Below are 23687 nucleotides of genomic sequence, written 5' to 3' on the forward strand. Positions count from 1 at the left end.
ATCTACAATCAATCACGTTTGAATTGTAATCAGTATTAATGAAGAAGATTCCTACCAAAATTTGGGACAACTCTGTATTGTTTGATGATAAAAATGTCAAGCTGGCTACCATTGGTGTGAGAGTAAAGACCTGTCATTTTTCAGTACCAGCTAGTAAATGACTACGATGAAAGAATCTCAATGAGATCTCTTAACGCTTTTAAAGATCAATATACCTGTAAGTTGTATTCGATATATCCCCATAGTCAAGTCTGTCTTTATCGACCTAATCATATAGATTCACTCAAGAAAGATATTATATATACATGCACTGAATAACAAAATTACATCGAAAAGCTAAAAGAAGAAGGATACACAGTAATCGGATACGGTAGAAAGCTTAGATCAACAACTGAAGCTATTGACAAAAAAATACTTTCATAGGAACAGCAAGTTAAAAAATTAAAAATTAAAAATTAAAAATGAGATCATTAGTAAATAAGGTCTATGTCTCAGTAAACTGCGATTCAAAGGAAAGCATAACAAATAGAGATTCAAAAAACAGTTCTTCAGAACCTGAACTGAAAGGCTTAGATGAGAACATACAGGGTAATTATATAATTGTGGATGCTTACTTTCTCAATGAAAGTTAACCTCTTTTTTTAGGCTTAATAAAGTATCTCTTGACGGCCCATAAGATTTGTTTAGTTACAACTGATTCTGCTGGCCTGACATCTGATATAGGTGATTCGGGTCTCTTAGGCACACCCATATCTTCTTCGGAACAGCCAGGGCGCGCGTATTTGTAATGTCGGATTCTATGATACTTTAGTAGACATCAAGGGGTCAATATAACTTATCGTCTTGAACCAGATACATATTTATCACAACCAGCATATGTTAAACCAGTATGTGTGTGCTATAGCTTATTTTCAGCTTCTCTTTTGGATTTTACCTTCATATTTCTGCGTAAGATTAATATCTAACGAGCTCAATGGCGAAAGAGTGAAGAAAGAATTGTTAAAATAAATATAAATCGTTCAATATACATTTATTTGTAATTATTACATTCTTTTTGATTGTATATTCTTGTTTCCAAGTCTAAATGATCGCCAAATTACAGATCTTACCTTGTGACTACGTGAGATTTGGCTGTCCTTGAGAGAAGCGAAGATATAATACCAATTAATAATTTCTGTCGTAGATCGTAGATCGTAGATCGTAACAAGTAATAAAGAATTAAACGCACTTTTTCAAGGTCAGAACACTACTTTATCATGTCAACTGGACCAACATCTAACATCGTGTAAGGGTATCGCTAAATATTATAACTAGGTGATGAAAAAACTAGGGCTGTAAGCGAAAAGCGTTCTACCTTTCACCCGTAACACTTCCCACAACATTACATCAAAAGGAAAAAAAATATAAGAAGTCATATATATCGGGAAACAGTATATAATTGCACTACTTTGAACTGCCTTTATCTATTTAACATACACACCAAAAATGTTTTGTTTTTGTATCTGAGGGCTCAGAATAGAAACGAAACGTTCAAAGTCTGAGGGCAAGTACAATCAGCCCTATAAGGAACAAAAAAATGCGTAAGAAGTTTCATATATTTGGCAAAAATGCTTCGAATTTTAAAATATAATACCGAGCAGCTTTGCGTAGCTTATTGAGAAATGTGTTTGATGCATTTGTAGGTTAAAAGTATGTACACAGCACGATAGCCTATTAGAGTCTGGGTCAGCAGCTCAAATAAAGAGAATCTGGTTATGAAATTTATTTCCTTTTACATTGTTTTGTACTAGTCGGAGATACATGCTAAAAAATGTCACAAAACACGTTTGGAACGATGCACTCCAAGAGTAGAAAACAAAGCACATCTGCCCTACAACATCATGGGATATATACTGACACGGAGAGAAGAGTGACTTACAGATTGTTATTTTAATGTTCCGTTGCGAAATACAAGATAGACTTTAATTAACTCTCACATGTTCATTCAAAGGAGTAGTTAATATTAGAACCAAAAAATACACTGAGAATAACATTCAAGATGAACGGTAAGTAAATCGAAATGGTGCGAAAGTTTACGTCATCCTCTCCCCCCCTCTTTTTTTTTCTTTGTGCACACACACACACACACACACACAACACAGCACACAACACCACAAACAAACATTTTCCTTTTTTTTTTCTTTCTTCTTTGTTCTCAATATAATAAAAAAAAGGGGGTTATATATATATATATTCAAAAAAAAAAAATATATAAAAAAAAAAAAAAAAGAAAAAGAAAGAAATAGCATGAATCATCATCAAGAAATCTCCAAGTCCAGTAACCGACTTCCTCTTATCCCCTTATCACCATTAACACAAACATCGATTGAATACGCCAAAGCCCTCGCACAGACAACCAAGGCCTTATCCGAAACAAGAGATGGCACCAGTTCCAATACCAGCAATATAATTGCATTATTAAATAAAGATCTCTCCAAGGAAAGAGAAAATCTAGATCGATTAACCAAAGAAATTCAAAATGTGCAGTCTCAATTTCTTACTGATCTAAATCATCAGGATATCGCGAGAGAGATTGCTTACATTAACTGCAGTTTATTCCGTTTGGTGGTCCTGAATAAATCTTGGATTTCTAGCTTTGACAAGCAATCAAACATTGTACCCCTTCTAGATTTCCACCGCTATCTATCGCATGCATTTGCACACCAAGTCATTTACAGTGCTGCTGCTGCAGAAGAAGAAGAGGAAGCAACGTCGTCATTATCTAAAAAGAAGAAAAGAAAAAGCCTGAACAATAACAACAACATGATTGCGCAATTGATACAAATCGCATCTCTTTTATTACACATTTATCGCGATTTCTCCGGCTGTACAGCCATCTTGACCAGTCTACAGATGCCGGAGGTTCAACGCCTTGAATCGCTATGGAGCCAATGTTCTTCCAAAATGCTGGCCACCTACAAAGAACTGGTTACTATCTTATCGCCTCAAAACAATTATGAAGCGTACCATCAACAGTTATGGTTACACACTGCGCGTTTCTTGAACACACCCACCCTCAAATCTCAAATGATTGCAGTACCGTTTATGCATGCACATCTTTTCATGATACGCAATTTAATTCACACACATTCTGTTGTATTAAACAACAGTACCACAGGTATGGGCAACAAACAAATACTCTCCGATGCCGGCAAAAAATCATTTGTTTCTGCTATACGCGTATTGGAATTTTGTCAACAACATTTAAAAATAAACACGCTCGAACTCGAGAGGTCGAGTTGGAAACGCACATCCCATGTCCCTTTAAAATTATCGGTCTGTCTAGAACTGGATAAATTACAATCCAATTCCAACCTATTCCATTGGCTTGTATCTCGTGCCTATCTTAATCGCTCTCAGTTGCACCAGGAGAGCCTCAACGTCGAACCTTTGGCTGTAGGTGAAATCGAGTTGACCACAGAGGAAGAGTATGACCTCTATTGGGACTTTTTCTCCCACTCGGAACCTATACAACAACAAAACAAACCATTGCCATTAGTCGTTCAAGTCCAAAAAATCGTGCCGCCAGTGACAGATCAGACCACAGTCGACGATTTAGTGATTGTGGCACATGATACTGTTACACAAATCTCTGACACCTTGTCACCAGCAGCACCGGCAACGTTAGCAACGGATATTCCAAATAAAAAACCTGTAGAGCCTGAAGAGGTGGATGATATGGTAGATGATGATAATGAAACGGATATAATTATAGCAGAAGAAGAGGAGGAGGAAGAGGAAGAACCCATCAGGGAAGTGAAACCCAAACCTTATCTATCGCCTACTGCACCCGAATTTATACCTCAGCAATACCTGCAGGCCGAAGAGGATATGGTTATTCTTGCGCAACAGAATAATAGTGCAGAAGAAGAAGACGAAGTATGGATGGGATATCCACCTAGTTCACATACGGATGATGACGATGAATGGCGAGGGTATCCTTATGAAGAAGATGAGGAAGAAGTTTGGAAAGGTTATCCCGCACCTCAAATTACTAATAAAGGACAAGCCAGTCCTCGTACGATTGATCTATCTACGCCATCCACACCACAGGAAGAAGTGAACAAGAGCAGATTTGGAGATGAAGAATGGAAAGGATATCGAGAGACAAGCGAAGAACATACGACCAAGAAGGGAGGCTATCAGATACCTTGGAATAGCAATCATAATCTTCATGCCATCGGAAAAGCTGCTGCAAGAAAAATGCAATGCTCCTTATCAAGTACTGATAATCGCAAAAGACTTCCTTCTTCTTTCACACCTTCTACATCCACTTGACGAAATTTATTTACTATCTTTGTTTACATAAAAAAAATGATAATAATAGGGAATAAAAACTTAATTTATGTATTAAATTCACGCGTGTTTTCTTCTGAAAGGGGAGGAGGGGGAGGGCAAAATTAAAAGCGATAAGGGTTGGTCTATGTACATATTTTTTTTCTTCGTTAAGATGCGGTTTAGTTGCCTTTTTGCTGTACATCTGGATCTTCGGGTCCCATGTATTGATTGGTCAAAAAATCAAAGTCTTCTGTCTCTTGTGCTGCTTGATACACATGGTAAGGCACCATCATCTTGACGGACTTATCGGCGGATCCTTCTTCTTCTTTACGACATTTATTTACAGTTTTATTTACTAGTTTCTTTAGAAACACTCGTGTCGCCTAGAGTAACAATAATAAATAACATGAGATGTCGATGAAAACTGGAGAGATTATTATTTACCTGAGTTAGAATGTTTCCTACCACCAATCTTTGATTCATAGCCGAAGTTAAATCAAAGCTAGAAGTGGGACCTTGTAAATTACCATCTTTTGCTAATAACATATCATTGGCAATCACACTTTTTAGACGAAGTTGACCTACGACAGACCACATCCAGTCCAGCGATCTTTCATTCGCCACATCCATCGAGTCAAGTGTAAGATGCTTGACTCGTTCCGATATATCGTTTCGACGTGTCACTTCTTCTTTTGTCGTGGTTGGCTCTTCATCCATATCAATGTCCACATCCATGTCATCATCTATATATTATAAATTTAGGAGGGAGTGTCCGTTGTATTATATTGCACACCATCCTTACCTGAATCTTTCACATCTTCCCAGCCTTGTTCAAGCGTAGAGAGCAATTTGGATACGCTGGTTGTACTATTGATGCCACCGTTACGCTTCCTACTGTTCCATCCTTTAGGTCTTCTTGGACAGTTATCATCGATGGTTTCATCATGACCATCTCTTACGCTACCACAGAATTTACAATAGCCTGGCTTCAAGCCTGACTCGACGACATCTTCAATTGTATCTGATTTAACTGGGGTGTATTTATTTTTGACACACCATAAGACGACATCTTTGGTGGTTAGTGCCTCTGCCGCCATGCGAAGCACATTATCATTGACTTCGTAAGCTCTTTTTTGAGCTTCCAGGCGTAGTAAACGAGCACGGTGCCATTCCAAGGCTTTTCGTTTCCCCACGGACCATTTAAAGAAGATTTGAGAGCTGGAAGCGCAACTGTAAGGTAGGACCGTACCATGGGAACCAGCCCTGACAATGGGTAATTTCCTCACGCATTCTTTCAAGATGCCACCTAATAAACTGATCTTTTGTCGCACAGCCATGGTTGCAGGAGCTTCTGATTCTTTCTGGGGTGGTACAAAACTTGTGTCTTTGAAATCTGTATTTCTGTCCAATTCAATCTCTATACTACGTTCACTTCCCAGTAACTGTTTGCCCGAATGTGAATCATCCAACTTTAAATGATGAATGAGGTCGACGGTCTTGTTGCGTTTTTTGTCTACAAAAAAGAGTTGGATACGGATAGGAAATTCTCCCCATCCTAAACGTGTAAGTTTAAAAGGAGCTTCTGTTACGTCTACAATGTCGTTAGGTTTATAGCTGGGATGGAGGTAAAATCGTACGCAGGTGATAAACGCAGATACATCTTGTTTGGATTGTGGTGGCTCTACAACGTAAATCATCCATTTATGTGTAAACTGTTTTAATGCGGGATCACGGCGCTCTAATGTTTTTTAGCTATTTTTTTTTCATTTTCACATAGTTTTTAAACATACCTGGTGCCATGTATTTACTAACATTACCCACAATGATACGTCTCTTAATATAAAATCGAGATCCAACATCTGCTGTTGATGGAGTAACTGCAGCAGCAAAAGACTCCACTTTAGGTGTACTAGGTGTATCCTCTTTTTTAACTTCCTCTGACTTTGGCTTGTCTACGATCTCACCAGTTTCGCTCTCTGGGACTAATTTCGATGCTTTATCAGGTCTATCTATAACAGGTAATGTGGCCGTAGGATGTATCGATTTGTCCTCGGTCTGCGGCACAGCATTCGTGAATGGTGTAGGTATATTGGATGACATCAGGGATGGTTCCGTTGCTGGTGCATTGTTGGGCTTTGCCATTGCTGCTTGTTCCGCTACTGGTATTGTAGATGACGTTATCGGCACCGCTGTACTTGTTGCTGCTGGTGGAGTTGAATGACGTTTTTCATTCTCTAATTCCATATCTACATCTTCTTCAAATACCTTAATAGATGGTCTTTCTAATTTCTTTTGCAAAGCCCTATTGTAGAAGAGAGAGATCATGAGTAACACTTTTTTTTTCCGCTAGAGAAAAGTTGTACCTCGGCATAGCAGGATTCATGCCCATAATAGGTCTTAGTCTAGCTGGATTATCTAAGGGCACTTCAGATTCATCTACGGGAGTACCACATTGTAACATACACTGTTCATAAGGGCCGAATTCTAAATTATGAGATAATCGACAATGGTTTAAGAAGCCCTGTTGGTTTGCAAAATCATCACGATGACAGACGGGACATGCTAGTCTGTAAAGAATAAGAAAGTGTTATGAAATTTCCTCCGTGCGGTCCATACAACAAAGTGGAATTTTTACCTCACATAGACACCATCGTATCTTCTACCAAATAATTGATTCTTTTCTAAAAGTCGATATACTTTCTTTTTGACGGCGGTTGAAGGAGCTGGGTTCATTAAAGCTTGTGGGCCTCCATGGTAGTATAATGCCGATCGTCGGGTATAATGCACTGCTTCTGGCATGGATGCTGCTAACGATTCTATAGGAATTTCCCAGTTAGTTTTATTGAACAAGAAATAAACATGTTTTGTTTACCGTTTTCGACAGCTGATTTCAAGTCTTCGAGAATGCTTTCTGCTTTTGCGATTTCTTGTCGAATGGTGGCTACCTCTCTTTGTTTAAGGTATATTTCTAAATCGAATTGATGATCTATAATGTCGGTAATCTTTTTCCTTGTCGATTCATCTTTTTGTGAAGAATAATAAAAAATAAAAAAATTTACGAAAACAATGTAGATTTAGCATACAGCTGTGCTTTTTTTATTAAAAAAAGAGAAAAGAAAAAGGTCAATGTACCTCTGGGTATTGTATGAACCGTTTTTTTGGGTGGTGGGTCTACATTAGGTAGCTCCATGGCTCTATTGTTGTTAACGCGTCAAATAAAAGAAAGTCGTAAAAAAAGAAAGAAGAAAAAAAAAAAAAAAGAAGTCAAAAAGTATTAAAGATTTGGTAAGCCAATCATGGGCAAGGTAGAAAAAAAAAATAAGGGCAGAGCTTTTATTGTTGGGTCTCATTTTCCCAAAAAGAAACGGAATAGCTATCTGCAGATTTGAATAATCTGATTTGTTCTCGTACATCATCCAACATTTCCAAAGCCATCAGATACATTTCTGTACCTTCCTTGTTATACATGAGGGAATTAGTCAACATTAAGACTATATCACGCTCAAATTCGGCTGTCGTTTTTACAACCTAAATGTTCAAAAAAAAAAAAAAAAGATCAATATACGTAATATATGGGGATGAACAATTGTCCCCTTTACCCCATCCCGGACACGATTCTTGATGGTTTTGAGATACAATGGCTGCTTCACGACCTTGTCATAAAGTGGGGCATATGACTTTTTAATAGGGTTCATAAACATGGTTCCATTTTTGTGATTTGCAATCTCCTGCCATAACAAATTGATGTTCTTTTGCCATGCCTTTTGTCTTTGATCGCTGTTATTGGCATTTAACCTTCTGGCGGAGGTAGGTGTAGCTGTTTCGCTACTGGTAAAGTACTCATCATCCGTTGTCATGTGTAATTTGGATATAGGCGATGCTTTTTTGTATTGTATTGTATTTTAAGTTTTTTTTTTTTTTTTTTTTTTTTGTGGTTTTTTTTTTTTGTGGTTTTGGTTTATATCAAACGTTAGCCAAAAACAGACATACACATACACACATTTGGGGGGAAGTTATATAAAGGGGGCATTTTTACCAGATTGATCATTATATAGTTCAGGTATAATTATTCTTGGTAATTTATCATTCTTTCCATCTTGTAGCCGATCCTGTGCAACCATCTCTTTCGAAATTAATGTTGGTGGTGGTGCTGGTGGTGTTTCTACAACAGGTTTTATCATTTCCGCAGCTGCACCAGGCCCAATCACTGATAAAGTTGCTAGTGTCTCTGGTGATTCTAACACTGATGGTACTATTGGCGCTTCTGGTGTTTCTGGTACTTCTGATGCTGATGGCGCTGGTGTTAGTACTGCGAGTGGTGGTGGTATTGCCATATCCTGTTCGATGCTAGTAGTCTCGGTAGGTGTTGAAATTGCGGTAGAAATAACATGTTCCTCATGAATGGAAGCGTCCTTCTCCTCTTCCAACCTACATCGCTTAAGGTTCGTCTCCAAATGTACCTCACTTGAAGTACGCTTAATACAGATTTCCTGTTGTTGTTGCTCTTGTTGTATATCACCTTTCAAGCTATCATCCCATTTACCAGACTTGATAGCCTGGATTTCTTCAGCCAACTTTCCAAATTCTGTTTGCTCTTGGTTCAACCTTTCCTTTACTTCTTCAATTCTTTGTAGATATAACTGGCGTGCAATGCGAACAACTACTGGCATATCGTTTTTCAAGTCGTTATGTCGGTACACTTGTCTTTTTATTTATTTATTGATGAGACGACCAAGAGAGAAATAAAGAAAGAGCAACTTACTTTTCGGCTTCGAGTTGTTCAACAAGTAAATAGTATTGAAATTGACAATTCTATTGTGATGTAAAAAAGTTGATGACAGGCACAAAAAGATAAAGCCCTTCATGTTTTACCTTTTGACTGAAGAAATCGGATGGACGTTGTTGAGGTTGAATCAAGCCATGTTGCTTTAATACACGGGCCACTTGGAACCACATGTTTTCGCCATATTTATATACGGCTTGTGTCAGTAGTAATTTTTCAAGTATAGACCATTCACTAATGGTAGACATGATTAAAGGGGGGCCAGAGGAGTTTTCGTGTTATTTTTTGTTTTAGTTTTTGTGTTCGAAATAGTTGTGTGACATCACTTTTTTTATTATTAATATACAGTGTTTTTCTTCTCTTCTTCTTCTTCATAAGCCATAGGCTCAGAAGGATCAGTAGATACAGACTTCCATAAGCCTTCTAAATCATAACGCTCTCTTACTTCGGGTGTGAATAAATGTACAATGATGCGACCCAAATCAATCAAGAGCCAACCGGATTTGTCATTTCTGCCTTCAATATGGGGTGCAGGCTGAAGTTTTAAGGTATCTGGGTTGGAGCTGATCGCTTTCTTGACCACACCACCAATATGCTCAGCTACACCACTCAAGTATTTATCTCCTTTAGCGCTGGAAGCTACGATCATGTATTCAGCCCAATCACACTTCTCTCGAACATCCAAAATTTGAACATTATCCATCTTACTCTCCTCTAATAACTCCACCAATGTCTCTGCTGTCAATTTACCAGACTCCATCAAATCTTTGGACACTTGCTGAAGTGCTAAGCGATCTTCCAAGTGATCGCCCACTGCACGACGTTGCCACAAGGGTATAAAATCCGTTTCTGATAATAATTTTTCGTCCGTGAATTCCGGATCTACAAACCATTCCGTGTCCACTTGTTCTTCCACATCGCCTTCTTCTTCTTCGGTGGGGTAAAGCTCGGGGAAATCCTTGGGATCAATCACTTCAAGCTCGTCCTCCTCCGCTTCTTTCTCTCCAGCTGGCTTTTCAACACTTGACAGGCTAAACTGCGTTTGAGAGAAATTTTGACGCCAAGCGAAAACAGGAGCTGAAATTCGTGCTTGGTTATAAGTTGCTTTACGCAGCAAGGGTGCTTGAAATTGTTGTGTTAATCTAGCTAATCGAAACATTTGGAAGAAAATATAATTAATGGCAGGCCCCCTCCAATTTATGCGTAGTCGTTTTTTTTTTTTTTTTTTTTTTTTTTTTTTTCTGGCTTTGATGTGACCTTTCTTTAAAATTCGCTCTCAGCAATATTGGTACAGGAACAGATTTAAAAAAGTAATACAGGATGCTAAATTTCATTTCTTGACGTTATTTACTGTCTGAAAGCAATCTCATATAACTATATCACTAAAGTATATTTGTGTACTCTTCATTGCCTGCATTCTCCTTTGTATTAAATTGCAATGTTATGCAAATAACCTCAGTAGTTCCCTCGTTGGAACTGGCTTTTGTTACTTAAACATGGCCACATGCTCACTTCAAAGGTTACACGCATACAAAAAAATGAGGAAGAAACAGATGCCCCAATAGATAGTGATGTAATTAATTTCACCATGCATATGATTTATTACATTATTTTTTAAAGGAAATTAAGGTCGATGGAAATGCCAGTTAATGAAGGACTTTGTGTTTCCAAGGAAATGCTAAAAATACGGCAAGTAATCATAGAGACGTGGTCTCCTGGTACATATGATCTCACACCATTGTGATTAAAACCCTTTAAAAGATCGGTCACAAAAAAATCACAGATTGCTGAGATTAAGATAAGCGGATCTTTGCATTGGCCAATTTAATGTCAAGTTGACTCACTTTTTTTTTCCTATTAATCCAAAAGAGGGATTTATTCAATTTTTTTTTTTTCTTTGTTTCTTCTTTTCTTCTACATATTTTTTAGCACCTTTTAAATGGTTCGTACATTTACATATAATAACTCACCTGGACTTCCATGGATTGTTCAAAAATTTGGTGGAACAAGTATTGGTAAATTTTTGGATAACATTGCCAATGAAGTTATCAAGTAAGTACAAGATACATATTTATTCTCTTAAAATTAAAATTAAGCCTGGAAATTTCTACGATATTAGAGAATACGTCAAACAAAACCAGCTTGTAGTTGTATGTTCAGCACGTAGTGGAAAGGATAAACAAACGGGTACAACCAATCGATTAATTCGTGCGGCCAACGATGCAATGAAGCCTGGATCCAAAGAATATTTAGAAATCGTATCAGCACTTTTAGAAGATCATTTGGAAGTGGCGGTAGAAATGATTCACAATGACGAAATTCGTTTAGAATTAGAACAAGATATCAGATCTGATTGTGCCAAGTTAAGGTCATTTTTAGAAGCAGCTCAAATTATCAATGAAATTTCACCTCGATCCAAAGATATCATCATTGGTGTCGGCGAAAAGTTATCTTGCAGAATTGTGGCTGCCGTTTTACAAGACAGAGTAAGTTTTTTTTAATGAAAAATATGTACATGGGGGTGGAGATTTAAAATTAATTTTTTTCAGGATGTCGATGCTCAATTTGTGTCTCTGGAAAATATCATTGATCGTGAATTTGACCAACTTGATCAAGACTTCTATGATTATCTTGCAAAGAAAATGGCAGAAGCTGTGAAAAGCTGCGGTAGCAAGGTACCTGTTGTCACTGGTTTCTTTGGTATTGTGCCTGGTAGTTTATTATCCACAGTGGGTCGTGGATACACTGATCTTTGTGCTGCATTGACTGCAGTTGGATTATCCGCTGAAGAGCTTCAAATTTGGAAGGAGGTAGATGGTATCTTTACTGCCGATCCTCGTAAAGTTAAATCTGCTCGTCTTTTACCCATCATTACACCCGAAGAAGCTTCTGAATTAACCTATTATGGTTCAGAAGTAATTCACCCATTTACCATGGAACAAGTCATTCGTTCTCATATCCCCATTCGCATCAAGAATGTCGAAAATCCTCGTGGACAAGGTACCATCATTTTCCCTACAGAGAGTGTGCAAAAAGACGGTACTGCTACACCACCTCATTCCCCTAAAGTTTTGGCTGAAAACGGTTACTTTTTGGACTTATCTCGTAAATATCCTACTGCTGTTACTATCAAAGACCATGTCATTGTTCTTAACGTACACTCAAATCGTAAGAGTGTTAGTCATGGTTTCTTTGCAAAGATTTTTTCTACCTTGGATCGTTATGGTGTTATTGTGGATCTTATTTCTACCTCTGAGGTGCATGTTTCTATGGCGCTTGGTGAAGATAACCTCGATAAGGATTTAGATCGTGTCATCACCGATTTACGCTCTGTCGGACAAGTAAGTTTTTAAAAGAAAAAAGTTATTTTTGTACCAATGAAGCCTAAACCCTGTTTGTATAGGTTGATGTCATTAAGGATCTTGCTATTCTCTCCCTTGTTGGTAAGCAAATGAAAAACATGGTTGGTATTGCTGGTATGATGTTTAGCACTTTGGCCTCTGCTGGTGTTAATATTGAGATGATCTCCCAAGGTTCTTCAGAAATTAACATTTCTTGTGTCATCGATGAACGTTCGGCAGTAACTGCTATGAATGTCATTCATGATCAGCTTTTAAGTAAAAAAGGCAAACTTGTTTTGCCTTCTGTCAAATTGGCACTTTAATTTTTACATCCCCATACACACACGCACCCTTTTTTAGCATATGCATTACAGTACTCTTTAAGATTCAGACACATAAAAAACTATTCTCAGACAAATAAAAATGGACAGGAGTAGGAAAAAAGCAATTAGACGAGTGCCTCCGATCTTTTCGCATTTATAACTAGTATCTCTCAAGCGGCCTTAATTATGGCGAGTCGACGTAAATTTCAAGAAGAACGTCAATGCGATCTCTTTAGGGACTATGCACCCAAGAGAAGAAAAAATACTATGCAGGCTCAAACAAAGGCTTATAGGCTTGGCTTTCGATTAAATTAACAAAAGAGATTGTTTTCCATAACAATAATATAAGCCTAGGACCTGTTGTGCTTATTCGGGGCTTTCACATGCTTTTCCAAACACACGTATAACAACATTACACGTTTTGTTTGTTCAGGTTCTATGATTCTCTGTAGCATCGGTAATCAGTTGAACGTTTCAAAGGGTGAATATTCTACGCTCTCATTGATCAATAATAGATCATCGTGTTATTAGACGAGGTCTTTTAGAATATATTTATTTCATTTATTTATGTAACTTTTTTTTTCTACAACAGATGTATAAATCAAAATGTATAGTTATGACCAATAACATAAGTAGAATTGTTAATCCCTTATGTAATTGTGCTATGCAACTTGTTTAAACATGTCTTCCATTTTTCGTTTTCTTCGTGATGAAAGTCCTCAAGAACAGCACAAAACCTCAAGAACAACGCAAAAGGGCAAGATCCTACGGACAACCAAGCAAAACTTTAGAAATGTTCAGAAACGTAGCAGCTATAACTTTTCAGATCTTTTATCGCAGATCAGCGATATATTCACTTAAATGGTAGGTTGAATTCGTTTCTTCTGCTCTTATGGGGCAACTTTTTTTCCATTTTTTTTTACATTTTGAGCAAAAAAAGTTCAAAACCTTCTTTTGGTAATATTCGTATTGAAAGTTCGGGTGGTACGACGCCTGTCTCGGCGCCTGTTTCGTTTTTTTTTTATAGTTTAAAACCCAAATAAATAAGAAAAAAAAAACTGCTTTCTAGCTTAGAGCCTTCTTTTTTCTGTTATTAAAACTATTATGAAACGAATGAACAACATGGTACCCATTGCACCTGCAGCCAATACAGTATGCTCTCAACAAACAGACGATCCATATAGAAAAAAACGCACCAGAGCTAAACGTAGTTGTGACCATTGTCGTAAAAGGAAAACCAAATGCGATGCAGACGTCAGGCAACCGTGTACAAAATGTACACATGCCAATGTGACATGTGAATTCTTGGTCGAGCAGAAAAAAAGGGGCCCTTCTTCAGGGTAAGCATATCTTGCTTCCCATTGACCAATTCGTATGATATTTATAATCCCTTTCTTCTTATAGTGGTTATATCGAATTGCTTGAAAACCGCTTATTACGGATGGAGAAACTGATAAAGAACATGGAAAAAGGCAAGGGCATGGACCATGAAGGAGAAGATGGAGAAGAAGAAGAATCTGGCGACGATTTTATTAGAAACCATCCGTCTTCTTCTTCCTCCTTTTCTTCGCCGCCGCGATATGAAGAGGATGAGATTGATGTTGCACCAATTATTAAATGCAAAGCTCTACTGGCTAGTCTTGCAGAAAAAGACTACGAAAATATAGACCAACAAATGGACAAATTGACTATATCAGACTATCAGCGTACACGCTATATTGGTGCCAGTTCAGGCGTTCAATTCTTAGAGGATGGTTTTCTTCGAGCCAATGTGAAACACCCTTTACCGGATGAGCCTTCTTGGTTTGTGCAGAAACTGAATGAGGAGGAAGATGAGCACGTTTTTATGAAATCAAAGGAAGTTTTATTGCCATCTGAATCAAAAGAAGAGTTTCAATCCAATCGCATAGAAATATTTGAAGATACCCCCTATATAACTCAAGAAATAGCTGACTATATCGTTCATTTGTAATTAGTTTTATACGTAAATCCTTTTGTGGCAAAATTGTTTACATCCTTTTTATTGTTATTATTAGATACTTTACTAGAATCCATATCTATTGCCCGATTATTAACAAGACTCAGTTTCTTGAACAGTACTATTTTCATAACCCAACACCTCCGGATAAATACCTGTTATTCGCAATTACATGTGTCGGCACGACCATCTTCTCGCCCGAAATCTTGAACATCCAAAGCTTTGATTTGACCCCTGAACAATTGGAAGAAATGGGCAGCTATTTAAAAGAAAAAGCTCATCAAATACTAAATATTGTATACAAGCGGCCCATGATCAGTACAGTCCAATCTTTAATGATCCTTAGTATGTTTGTTAGTCACGATACGGACGAAGAAGATACGGCGCATTGGCTAATCACAGGCATGGCCATCCGTATGGCACAAGACCTAGGTCTTCATCGTGATTGCTCTAAATGGAAAATTCCAGATTATGAAATTGAGCTACGAAAACGACTTTGGTACGCAGCGTATTTGATGGACCGATGGGTTGCAGCGGAATTAGGTCGGCCCGTGTCTATTATTGACCATGAATTCGATGTCGAGCTACCTACACCTTACGAACTCAATTCTCCGTCTAAACATAGAGATATCACACCCATCTTGATTCTAGAGGCCGAATCCTCTTTAAAGCAAAAAATACCAGTGTATTCTGGATTTATTTATCTCATCACATTGTCCCAAATTGCCGGTCAAGTTTTAGTGGGCTTTCATTCGACACGTGGAAAACACAATCGCGAAAACAATCAAGATTTACTAAAAATTCTGGAGTCTAATTTAACTAACTGGAAATTATCACTGCCGAAAGAATTAAGACTAGATCTTACTGTGTCACGTACCGATATATTTTATGCGCAGGCATGTGTAGTGAACATGGCTTGCGACTGTGTTTGGATATTATTATATCGATCTTTTATCAAGCATAACAAGGATCAGCCTGAGAATATGGGTTTGGCTGTCAAGGCATTAAGTATATGTACAGCATGTGCCGTGAATCTCATAGATATTGTGGAAGCTGTGGAATACCACGCATTTGTTTCTTTACCCTGGAACATGGCTGTCTAGTAAGTTCTTCATCCTGGAAAAAAATTATGACAGAAACTCAATTCAATTGGTCAGTGCTGTATTTCAGGCTGCTATTATCTTTCTACACAATGCCAAGGGAGAAAATGCTTTCTTGAGAGAGCAAGGCAAACGCAACTTAATACGATGTTCTCGCGTATACGATGAGGATCCGTACCTTCGAAAGACGCGAGTTGTCCATGTTCTGCTGCACGTCGTTTCCAATTTTGAGGTCAATATGAACTCACCTTCAACAATTACTGTGTGTAGTAGGAAACGAACAAATCAAAGAAGTGATAATTCTGATTATAGCAATACATCGAAGTACAGTTATGGTGGTAGGCCAATTTCGAAATATTCAAGACGTAATTCTAGCGATGTGTCCGCTATAAAACAATCTAAAAAACAGCCTGATCCTTTTGTTATAAGTTTTAACTCGCCAAGTGAATGCTCTGCAGATATGTTTAAGTCGTCGTTATTGTTTGGGTTAGGAAAAGATGTTACAAGTCCTAATATGGAATTAGACACGGTTGATGGACAGAACGACCAAAGTGCAACGCAGTCATCATCCTATCAAAATTCAGGATTGCCTGATAATCATCTACAGGAAAAAAAGCGCCTTGCACAACAAGAACAACATCAACACTTTTGTCAGCAACAGCAATTGATTCAACAACAATTTCTTCAGCATAAACAGCAACTAAACCAGTTACAGCAACAACAGCAGCCTCTTCAGCAACAACAACAATCTCATCAGCAACAACAATCTCATCTACAACATCAACAATCTCATCAGCAATCGCAACAACGATCACTATTGCAACAATCATCCTCTAATCAACAACATCAGTCACAACAAGTATACGACTACCTCTCTCCGGGTACGAATTATAATGGAAGCACTCCAGCAGTGAACGGGCCATTTTATGATTGTAATATACTGCCACAAGAAGCGACACAATTTGATTTAGCTAGTTTGAGCTCAGAAATCCCTTTATGGGATGTGCCCAGCGGAGCCACCTGGAATGAATGGGAATCATTTTTGAAATCCAATGTGGACAATCAAAAACAATGAAACTGCTTCAACGAGCAATAATAAAACTACCCCCGTTTTTTTATATATGTATATACAGATATTTAAGTTCTCCTGTTAATTAACCATGTATATCGCTCTTCGGACTTGTGTTACTTGTTAAACATGTGTAACTGTCTTATTTATAAAATACAATATTATTCTTAATTTTCCTTTTTCCTTTTCCCTTTATACACATTCCTTTTCTTTTTTATTATTTCTCTAATGAGATTCAAACTGTCATTCCTTTCGATAGTAGGAGTACTATTTACAACGACCTATGCACAAAGTAATTTAAATTTTATGAAACAGCAAATATTATTTTAGTTGCTAACAATTCTACATCGAATATTAATAGACTGTGCACCTTTAAATTGTTCAGCAAGCTGCTCACCTGCCTGTTCAATCGACGATGTTTGTACGATGGGAACAATGATAACATGTGGCGTATGCCCTGGTTCAAAATGTATTTCTAGAGCAGCATTGGGACTACCTCCTGCTAGTACAGCAGTAGCCAAAACATCCTCTGGAAGTGGAGCATTGATTGGTGGTATCGTGGGCGGTATATTTGGTGGTGGATTGCTTTTATGTGGACTGGGTTATTTAGTTATTCGTCACAGAAGGAAGAACAAGAGCAGTTTGCCACTCGCATTTAGATCACCTGATAAACTTCATCGACTTGAAAGAACTTCACCTATGGATGAAGAAATGTTGGAGAGAAATAATAGCACTCGACAAGTGATGTCTGGTGTTATACCTGTCACGTTTATACCACCTTCTAGACCTGAATCAACTGCAACCATACCGGAAGCTGAAACGCCTGAAGCTCGATATGGTAGCTTCTCAACATTTGCTAATCATCAAGAGAATGATCCATTTAGTGATCGACCTATATCCAATGCTCATAGTATCATGACAACGACGACACATACTTGTAGTCGACGTGGATCGATGGAATCCACGATGAGTCATCAGCAAACAGCAACCGTTGTCCAGGCAACACAAATCACAAGAGCCAAACCCCAAATTATGCGTGTAAATACCATCAGACCACAAAATAGTATAACACGTAGTGGTTCACTTAAATCAATTAAACCTGAAAAATATGAAGTTGTGCCAAAGGCAACCATTGAAGAAAATCCTTTTGATGATCGAAATAAAGTAGAACCACTACCCGAAAGAAGACAGGTAACGGATAGTGTCGTATCCGCTCCTGGTGACGGAGAAATTACAATCTTTTGGAATGGTTCGTAAAGATAAAACGAAAAATATCCCAACCAAAAAAAAATTTATTCATTGTTAACAGTTTTTCCGGTCTTCTTAATTGCGGCCAAAACCTCTTCACGGGGACGATCGGTCTCGACAACAACCTCTTGTTTTTCTAAGCTGATGTCAATCTTATCAACACCTATCATTTTATCATTTAATAAAAAAAACATTTATATTTTCATCCTTGTCGTGTAAAAATTAAATAGCTTACCACCGAGTCTAGTTAAGGCCTTGTTGACGGCATTAGAACAGCCTGAACAAGACATTGCGACGGAGAAGGTATATTGCTAGTAAAAAAGTTTAAGCCATTGCTCTCATCTTGTTGTCCATATTACAACTTACAGCCATTTTTTATTTTATTTATTTAGAAAGATAAACAATAGAAAAAGGGGGAAGAATCTTTTTGGGGTTGTCGGGAATTTATAGTATTTCCTGTTTGCGCAATTTGGAGCTATTTCATAAAAATGAGCAGTTTGAGCTACAATTTACAGTGTGACACAATGCTGGCTTACAAATCCCAACCAAAATCCTTGGCGAATTAGTGTCCATAGCGTAGACATCATCAAAAGAGCAATTGTGTTACTGCTTGAAATTGATTTATCTCGCGTAACGACAGTAGCGAATTCGTACATAAACACACTCTTATTACCTCTCAAGTGAGTGCTTACAATTATAATGCAGATCCCTTTAATCAAGGCAAGAAAGAATATCCCCCATGAGCGGTCATCTTGTCTTTTCAGGAAGAATTTAATTCAATGGAACGTCTTCCTCAACGTTTAAGAAACTCATGATAAGAGTAACGGCAGTGGTGACTTAATAAACAAGATAGCCCATTTATCAAGTACTCCTTCCCCGCTTGCAAATTATAAAGTAATCGTTCAATGACCTTTCCTTCAAACCAAACGATCTTTAACTTACCAAGATTGAGCACCTGTTACTCTCAAGTACGATATTAAGCCTCAAAAAGCTCTTCGTGAATCCAAGTCACTTGTTTTCACTTAGTTACGCGTGTCTCGCTTGACAAATAGCTAGTATGATTTGATTAAAATAAGCATTCTAAATGCGCGCCTTTATTATATATAAAACGTGAAAAAAACAGAGTTATAATTATGTTAAATTAGTCAATTAAAGCAGGGGTTATTTTTTCGGAACGCATCATTTTAACTACTGCTCTGGTATATTATTTTTTAAGCAACTTCGCCAACTTTATGCGGGTAATTCAAATGATCTGCGTCTAAACCTTGAAGCGTTTCGTTGGACTCAAAGAAACCCCGTGTATTGGTATTGTTCAATCCTAATAACTTTGTTTTTCTGATCTCCTCTTGTTCTTTTAAAGCAATGGATCGAGTCATAGGACCATTAAAGACAACAGCAAAGAGTAAACAAACTCCAGCAACTACTGCTTGGAAGATTAAGGCCTTGTACAAGTTATTCTTTGGGACTCCGTTTGTATCTCGGAACAAATCCATAACGATAACTAGTGCAAAACCAATGACCTGCGCAATTTGCCATAAAATAGAAGTAGACAACGATTCAGGGACAGGATATGAAACTATAATTAAAATTCGATAAGCTATTAATATAATATTTCTGTTTCAAAAAAAAATTAGACTTACTTTCAACGCCTAATTCGACACATACAGGCACCATAAAACTAAGAAAGAATTGACTGAGGGCATTGGTATAAAGTATTGCAGCAAAAGAATCCTTTTTAACTAATTTTGGAAATCAACTGATTAGTAAAGAAATAATTATGCATGATGTGATCATCCGATCCGTTTTTTAGTACACATACCGACAAAGATAAAAGCTACGTATGTACTAAACATTAATGGCGTCATAATCTTTAACAAAATTGTATGCTGCTTTGTCTTATCAATGACAGGCCCAGATATAACTGTGATAAATATAAAAGTGTCAGCTTCAAAAAACCAGAAAAAAAGTTCAAAGAAAAGAACGGATACATACGACAACCAAGAGTTCCTCCTACGACACCAATAGCAGCGATATTGCCGACTTGATTATCCGTATAACCATAAGGAGAAATGGCCTGATTCATAAGACCGTTCCATGCAATCGATAATCCAACATTCAAACCATGGACGACACAAAGTGTTAAAAAATGCGGATTTTTTAGCAAAATGACAGTTCCTTGGAGTAAAGTCATTTCAGGTAGGGATAAATTCTTATCAGCTGCATTATTTACACTATAAGAAGCCGGTGTTGCTGGTTTGGTAGGAAAAAACAAAAATGGGATGGTGGCGGCTGTAGCTATACATGCAACTACGATAACCTATCATGTAAAATTGTTTAAAATGTAAGAATTTATGCAAGGATGCTATATAATAAGGGTCTTACTGTTAGCTCAATCTTATCGGAACCTGTTGCAATAGACGGCATGAGGAACATGGCAATAATAGCACCGTAGTTAGACACTGGTAAAAAAAGAGTTCTTTAGTTTCGTTCCATATTATGACAATAATGCTAATTGCGTACCGATAAACATGCCAGCCGTTGCTCTTCGATTTTCCGTAAACCATAATGTGGAAAACTGAAAAAAAAAATTAATTAGCACCTGTGCTAAAATACCATAAATTAAATCCTTCTCCATCCCCTTCCCCCTCTCTTCTGAACTTACCATTGTCATGATATTTAGACTAATCGGTGAGCTGAATGATGCGATAGTTTGTCCAATCATGAGGATAGGGAATGAAGGCGGGCTGATTTTTACTGCAACCCATCTAACCCAGCAACCGATGGAGAGTATAACACCAGATAAGACGAGCTAAAGGATAAAAGTGTGTCATTAATTGTAGTGATAATAAAGAAATTTTATAGATAAAATTTTGATTTTCGCAAAGAATTAAGTACTTACAGACCATTTGACTCCTATAACCAAGTATAACCAACTGGTAAAAAAACTAGCCACAATGTAACAGATGGACATAACATTGTAAATCCAGTTTATGCTAGATAGCGAAATTCCCATAAACTCGGCTGTGACAGAAGGAATGGGACTAAAAGTGTTACCAAATATAGCAGTGGCAGCTCTCAGAACAACAATCGAGAACAATAGCACCCATGCGATGGGATATGTCTTTAATTCGGGAGTCATAGTCTCCGAATTAGTATTCCTCGGACTAAGCTCGGCATTGAGCAAAATATTTGGTTTTTCTTTCAAGTTATAACTAGACTGCGATGACTCATTGATAACAGTATGGCTGGATTCTAAGCTTTCTGTTGAAAACGATGCTCTATGTGAGTTATCATAATCTCTATTATTTTCAGGCTTATGTATGTGCTGTAATTCTGTATTCGTCTTCTTTCGAAGAACACTTTTATGTCGTGGCAATTCTCCATCATGCTTGCTCAGTTCTACGTGGTGCGAGGTGTGGTGGTGCCGGTTATAATGAGGATATTGTATATCTTGTTCAATTGTACTACCCATTGAGTTTCTGGTGGATCCTGTATCAGCTGTCATAAACGAGGTACGATTGGAATGAGACATAAATTATGGGTATTATAATTCGAGATTAAATTTAAATCTGTTAGTGATATCCGGTAGTAAAAATAAAAAATAAAAATTAGAAAAAAATACGAAAGTGATCTGTTATATACTGTAATTTCCTTTTTTTTTTTTTTTTTTTTTATTAATGTATATTTATATAATAAAGTGCATCGTCATAAATAGCCACGGATGTCTTTATGGCTACGTTAATATGCGACCCTTTTCCTCCTTATTTTTAAGAAACTGCGCTCATTGAATAAATTCTTACTTTTATTAATGTATACATAGGTAATTCTAACATGAGGAATACGTATATCTTTACAAAACGTTAAAAGTCTATCGAATGGTACTAGCTACATGTTTAAAAGATATATGTAAGCTTACTTTTTCTAGCGAAAAATAATCACCGTGAGTCTGTCCGTGGTCTCACAATAACATTCACATCGTGATATTTGGCCTAGACTTCATCATGCATCTAATAAAAACTAGACCCTCTTAGTTACTATCTTTTTTTTGCTCAAACTATCGCCCATAATTATTTATTATAACCGCGTTTCATTCCCATTTTTGAGATCAGCCTTCTTATGAATTGATACTCAAGATACCGGTATTTAGCTTGTAAAAATTTCAAAATTTATGTAAGCTATCCATAAAGACCCGTTAACACCTGGGTCATTTTAATTTACTGAACATTAGTAAACGGCTATCCAATACTATTAATCAAGTGTAAAATACATTTGTTGCACTTCTGAATAAACCTAATAATAACGATCACACTATATAGAAACATTCTTATATATGGCCTTTATACTTTATTTACTCATTTGTGTTTTATACTCCATTGTTGTAAACGCCATTCGGTTGATCTTTTTCGAATTCTATTTTTTTTAAAAAAAAGTAAATCGGCCATGTCATGCTCTACATTTCGGCAGTTAACCAAATTAATGCAAACAAAAATAGACCTTATGTCAAAAACAGATAGTGTCATATACAACAGTATACTACTGGGGAAATTCTTCCATATGATAGCGTTATAAATAGAACCAGATGAAATAACAAAAATGTAAGCTTATGACTTACTTTTTCTAGGATCTCGCTCGTCTTTAGTTCTAAATCATAGAATACCTTAAATTTTTATATATTTTCACAAAGTGTAGTATATATTATTCATAGGAAAGTAACTTTTTTACTACATTACTATAAATTAGATGGATTTTTTATTTGTGAAGTTATTTTTTAGTCTTTTAGGTAATAATACACAATGTGTCCTCGGTAATCAACGTTGCAATTTCGATACAATGTCATCATTGCCTGTATATGTATGATCAATTTTACACAGAAACTAGTTTCAGAGCGACGATCCAGATAATATCAAAATAAATAATGATTTATAAGATATTTATATTTCGAGTTTTTTGGCGATGGATTGTAATAGAAACATGTCGATTGCTCACTACTTATCAGATTGCCGAAAGTAAGGGACGTACGAGAGATTCTTTACGTCACTATTAAAGTTTAAGATGCAGAAAATATTCAATAAAACCGAAATAGATCTTATTATCTATACATATTTAACATGATATTATAGTGCTATAAGTATATATGAAGTATTGAATGTTTTATACACATCGTAAGACTGCTATACAGCTTAGTCTTTTTGACAGCCTTTAAATCTCACATGCTTGTGTTTAAAAGTTCTAAGAGTAACTTATGACACAATATCTTACATCCGAAATAAGTTTACACAGTGTCCTACATATGAACTGTTATTGGATTATTTTTTAAAAAATAAAAATAAAGAGAGTTTCGTACAAGTCTAGACTCACGAAAAGACAGGTGTCTTATCATTATTTTTATCATGCCATTTTCTTGATACATCTTCCAATGAGTGTAGACAACGCCGAGAAATGGTAGTTCAAATCTTCTTATTTTGAAAACAGCTACCATTGTTTGTATGATCAATTACAATATGGCTGGATTTTTTTTACCTTTTGTA

At 36.9% G+C, this 23687-nt stretch overlaps 11 protein-coding genes across 11 annotated transcripts; 5 read left to right on the top strand and 6 right to left on the bottom strand.

Moving 5' to 3' along the window:
• Positions 1-452: 452 nt before the first annotated feature.
• On the top strand, positions 453-632 carry EV154DRAFT_429642 (uncharacterized protein; the record flags this gene model as incomplete). Its single annotated transcript, XM_051596476.1, has 1 exon — positions 453-632. A coding segment is annotated over one exon (180 nt), but the record flags the coding sequence as incomplete, so codon positions are not given.
• A 1654-nt stretch (positions 633-2286) lies between these two features.
• On the top strand, positions 2287-4317 carry EV154DRAFT_429648 (ras guanine nucleotide exchange factor domain-containing protein; the record flags this gene model as incomplete). Its single annotated transcript, XM_051596477.1, has 3 exons — positions 2287-3467; positions 3539-3603; positions 3668-4317. 3 exons carry the CDS (start codon positions 2287-2289, stop codon positions 4315-4317), a joined length of 1896 nt encoding a protein of 631 aa, XP_051452465.1.
• Positions 4318-4665: 348 nt separating this feature from the next.
• On the bottom strand, positions 4666-5414 carry EV154DRAFT_429660 (uncharacterized protein; the record flags this gene model as incomplete). Its single annotated transcript, XM_051596479.1, has 2 exons — positions 4666-5060; positions 5120-5414. 2 exons carry the CDS (start codon positions 5412-5414, stop codon positions 4666-4668), a joined length of 690 nt encoding a protein of 229 aa, XP_051452466.1.
• A 426-nt stretch (positions 5415-5840) lies between these two features.
• EV154DRAFT_392342 (yeats family-domain-containing protein) lies at positions 5841-6026 on the bottom strand (the record flags this gene model as incomplete). The annotated part of the gene is made up of 1 exon (XM_051595130.1): positions 5841-6026. A coding segment is annotated over one exon (186 nt), but the record flags the coding sequence as incomplete, so codon positions are not given.
• A 1624-nt stretch (positions 6027-7650) lies between these two features.
• On the bottom strand, positions 7651-9348 carry EV154DRAFT_429641 (uncharacterized protein; the record flags this gene model as incomplete). Its single annotated transcript, XM_051596475.1, has 5 exons — positions 7651-7845; positions 7968-8134; positions 8783-9021; positions 9080-9129; positions 9190-9348. The coding sequence occupies 5 exons, from the start codon at positions 9346-9348 to the stop codon at positions 7651-7653; spliced, it is 810 nt and encodes a 269-aa protein (XP_051452468.1).
• A 10-nt stretch (positions 9349-9358) lies between these two features.
• EV154DRAFT_525856 (Oligomerization domain-containing protein) lies at positions 9359-10271 on the bottom strand. Its single transcript, XM_051603337.1, has one exon. It carries the CDS (start codon positions 10257-10259, stop codon positions 9438-9440), a length of 822 nt encoding a protein of 273 aa, XP_051452469.1. The 5' UTR covers positions 10260-10271; the 3' UTR covers positions 9359-9437.
• Positions 10272-10696: 425 nt separating this feature from the next.
• EV154DRAFT_65158 (Aspartate/glutamate/uridylate kinase) lies at positions 10697-12986 on the top strand. The gene is made up of 4 exons (XM_051607711.1): positions 10697-11152; positions 11220-11586; positions 11650-12441; positions 12504-12986. Exons 1-4 carry the CDS (start codon positions 11040-11042, stop codon positions 12762-12764), a joined length of 1533 nt encoding a protein of 510 aa, XP_051452470.1. The 5' UTR covers positions 10697-11039; the 3' UTR covers positions 12765-12986.
• Positions 12987-13853: 867 nt separating this feature from the next.
• On the top strand, positions 13854-16968 carry EV154DRAFT_472441 (fungal-specific transcription factor domain-containing protein). Its single transcript, XM_051597907.1, has 6 exons — positions 13854-14104; positions 14169-14732; positions 14801-15844; positions 15900-16177; positions 16340-16550; positions 16743-16968. The coding sequence occupies exons 1-6, from the start codon at positions 13869-13871 to the stop codon at positions 16915-16917; spliced, it is 2508 nt and encodes an 835-aa protein (XP_051452471.1). The 5' UTR covers positions 13854-13868; the 3' UTR covers positions 16918-16968.
• Positions 16969-17346: 378 nt separating this feature from the next.
• On the top strand, positions 17347-18168 carry EV154DRAFT_429703 (uncharacterized protein; the record flags this gene model as incomplete). Its single annotated transcript, XM_051596485.1, has 1 exon — positions 17347-18168. One exon carries the CDS (start codon positions 17347-17349, stop codon positions 18166-18168), a length of 822 nt encoding a protein of 273 aa, XP_051452472.1.
• Positions 18169-18203: 35 nt separating this feature from the next.
• EV154DRAFT_569196 (uncharacterized protein) lies at positions 18204-18449 on the bottom strand (the record flags this gene model as incomplete). Its single annotated transcript, XM_051606118.1, has 2 exons — positions 18204-18322; positions 18395-18449. The coding sequence occupies 2 exons, from the start codon at positions 18447-18449 to the stop codon at positions 18204-18206; spliced, it is 174 nt and encodes a 57-aa protein (XP_051452473.1).
• An 802-nt stretch (positions 18450-19251) lies between these two features.
• On the bottom strand, positions 19252-21691 carry EV154DRAFT_577085 (major facilitator superfamily domain-containing protein; the record flags this gene model as incomplete). The annotated part of the gene is made up of 8 exons (XM_051606516.1): positions 19252-19735; positions 19800-19898; positions 19979-20080; positions 20152-20476; positions 20542-20618; positions 20680-20734; positions 20822-20968; positions 21059-21691. 8 exons carry the CDS (start codon positions 21689-21691, stop codon positions 19371-19373), a joined length of 1803 nt encoding a protein of 600 aa, XP_051452474.1. The 3' UTR covers positions 19252-19370.
• Between the last annotated feature and the right edge of the window lie 1996 nt (positions 21692-23687).

This window comes from Mucor mucedo (genome assembly GCF_025094135.1).
Source record: "Mucor mucedo strain NRRL 3635 chromosome Unknown EV154scaffold_145, whole genome shotgun sequence".
Lineage (NCBI taxonomy): Eukaryota > Fungi > Mucoromycota > Mucoromycetes > Mucorales > Mucoraceae > Mucor > Mucor mucedo.

Coding starts and splice junctions, on each gene's coding strand:
- EV154DRAFT_525856 (XM_051603337.1), bottom strand. CDS start 10,259: ATGTTTCGATTAGCTAGATTAACACAACAATTTCAAGCACCCTTGCTG.
- EV154DRAFT_65158 (XM_051607711.1), top strand. CDS start 11,040: ATGGTTCGTACATTTACATATAATAACTCACCTGGACTTCCATGGATT. Junction 11,587..11,649: donor CTGCCGTTTTACAAGACAGA/GTAAGTTTTTTT, acceptor AATTTTTTTCAG/GATGTCGATGCTCAATTTGT. Junction 12,442..12,503: donor ATTTACGCTCTGTCGGACAA/GTAAGTTTTTAA, acceptor CTGTTTGTATAG/GTTGATGTCATTAAGGATCT.
- EV154DRAFT_472441 (XM_051597907.1), top strand. CDS start 13,869: ATGAAACGAATGAACAACATGGTACCCATTGCACCTGCAGCCAATACA. Junction 14,733..14,800: donor GCTGACTATATCGTTCATTT/GTAATTAGTTTT, acceptor TGTTATTATTAG/ATACTTTACTAGAATCCATA. Junction 15,845..15,899: donor CCCTGGAACATGGCTGTCTA/GTAAGTTCTTCA, acceptor TCAATTGGTCAG/TGCTGTATTTCAGGCTGCTA.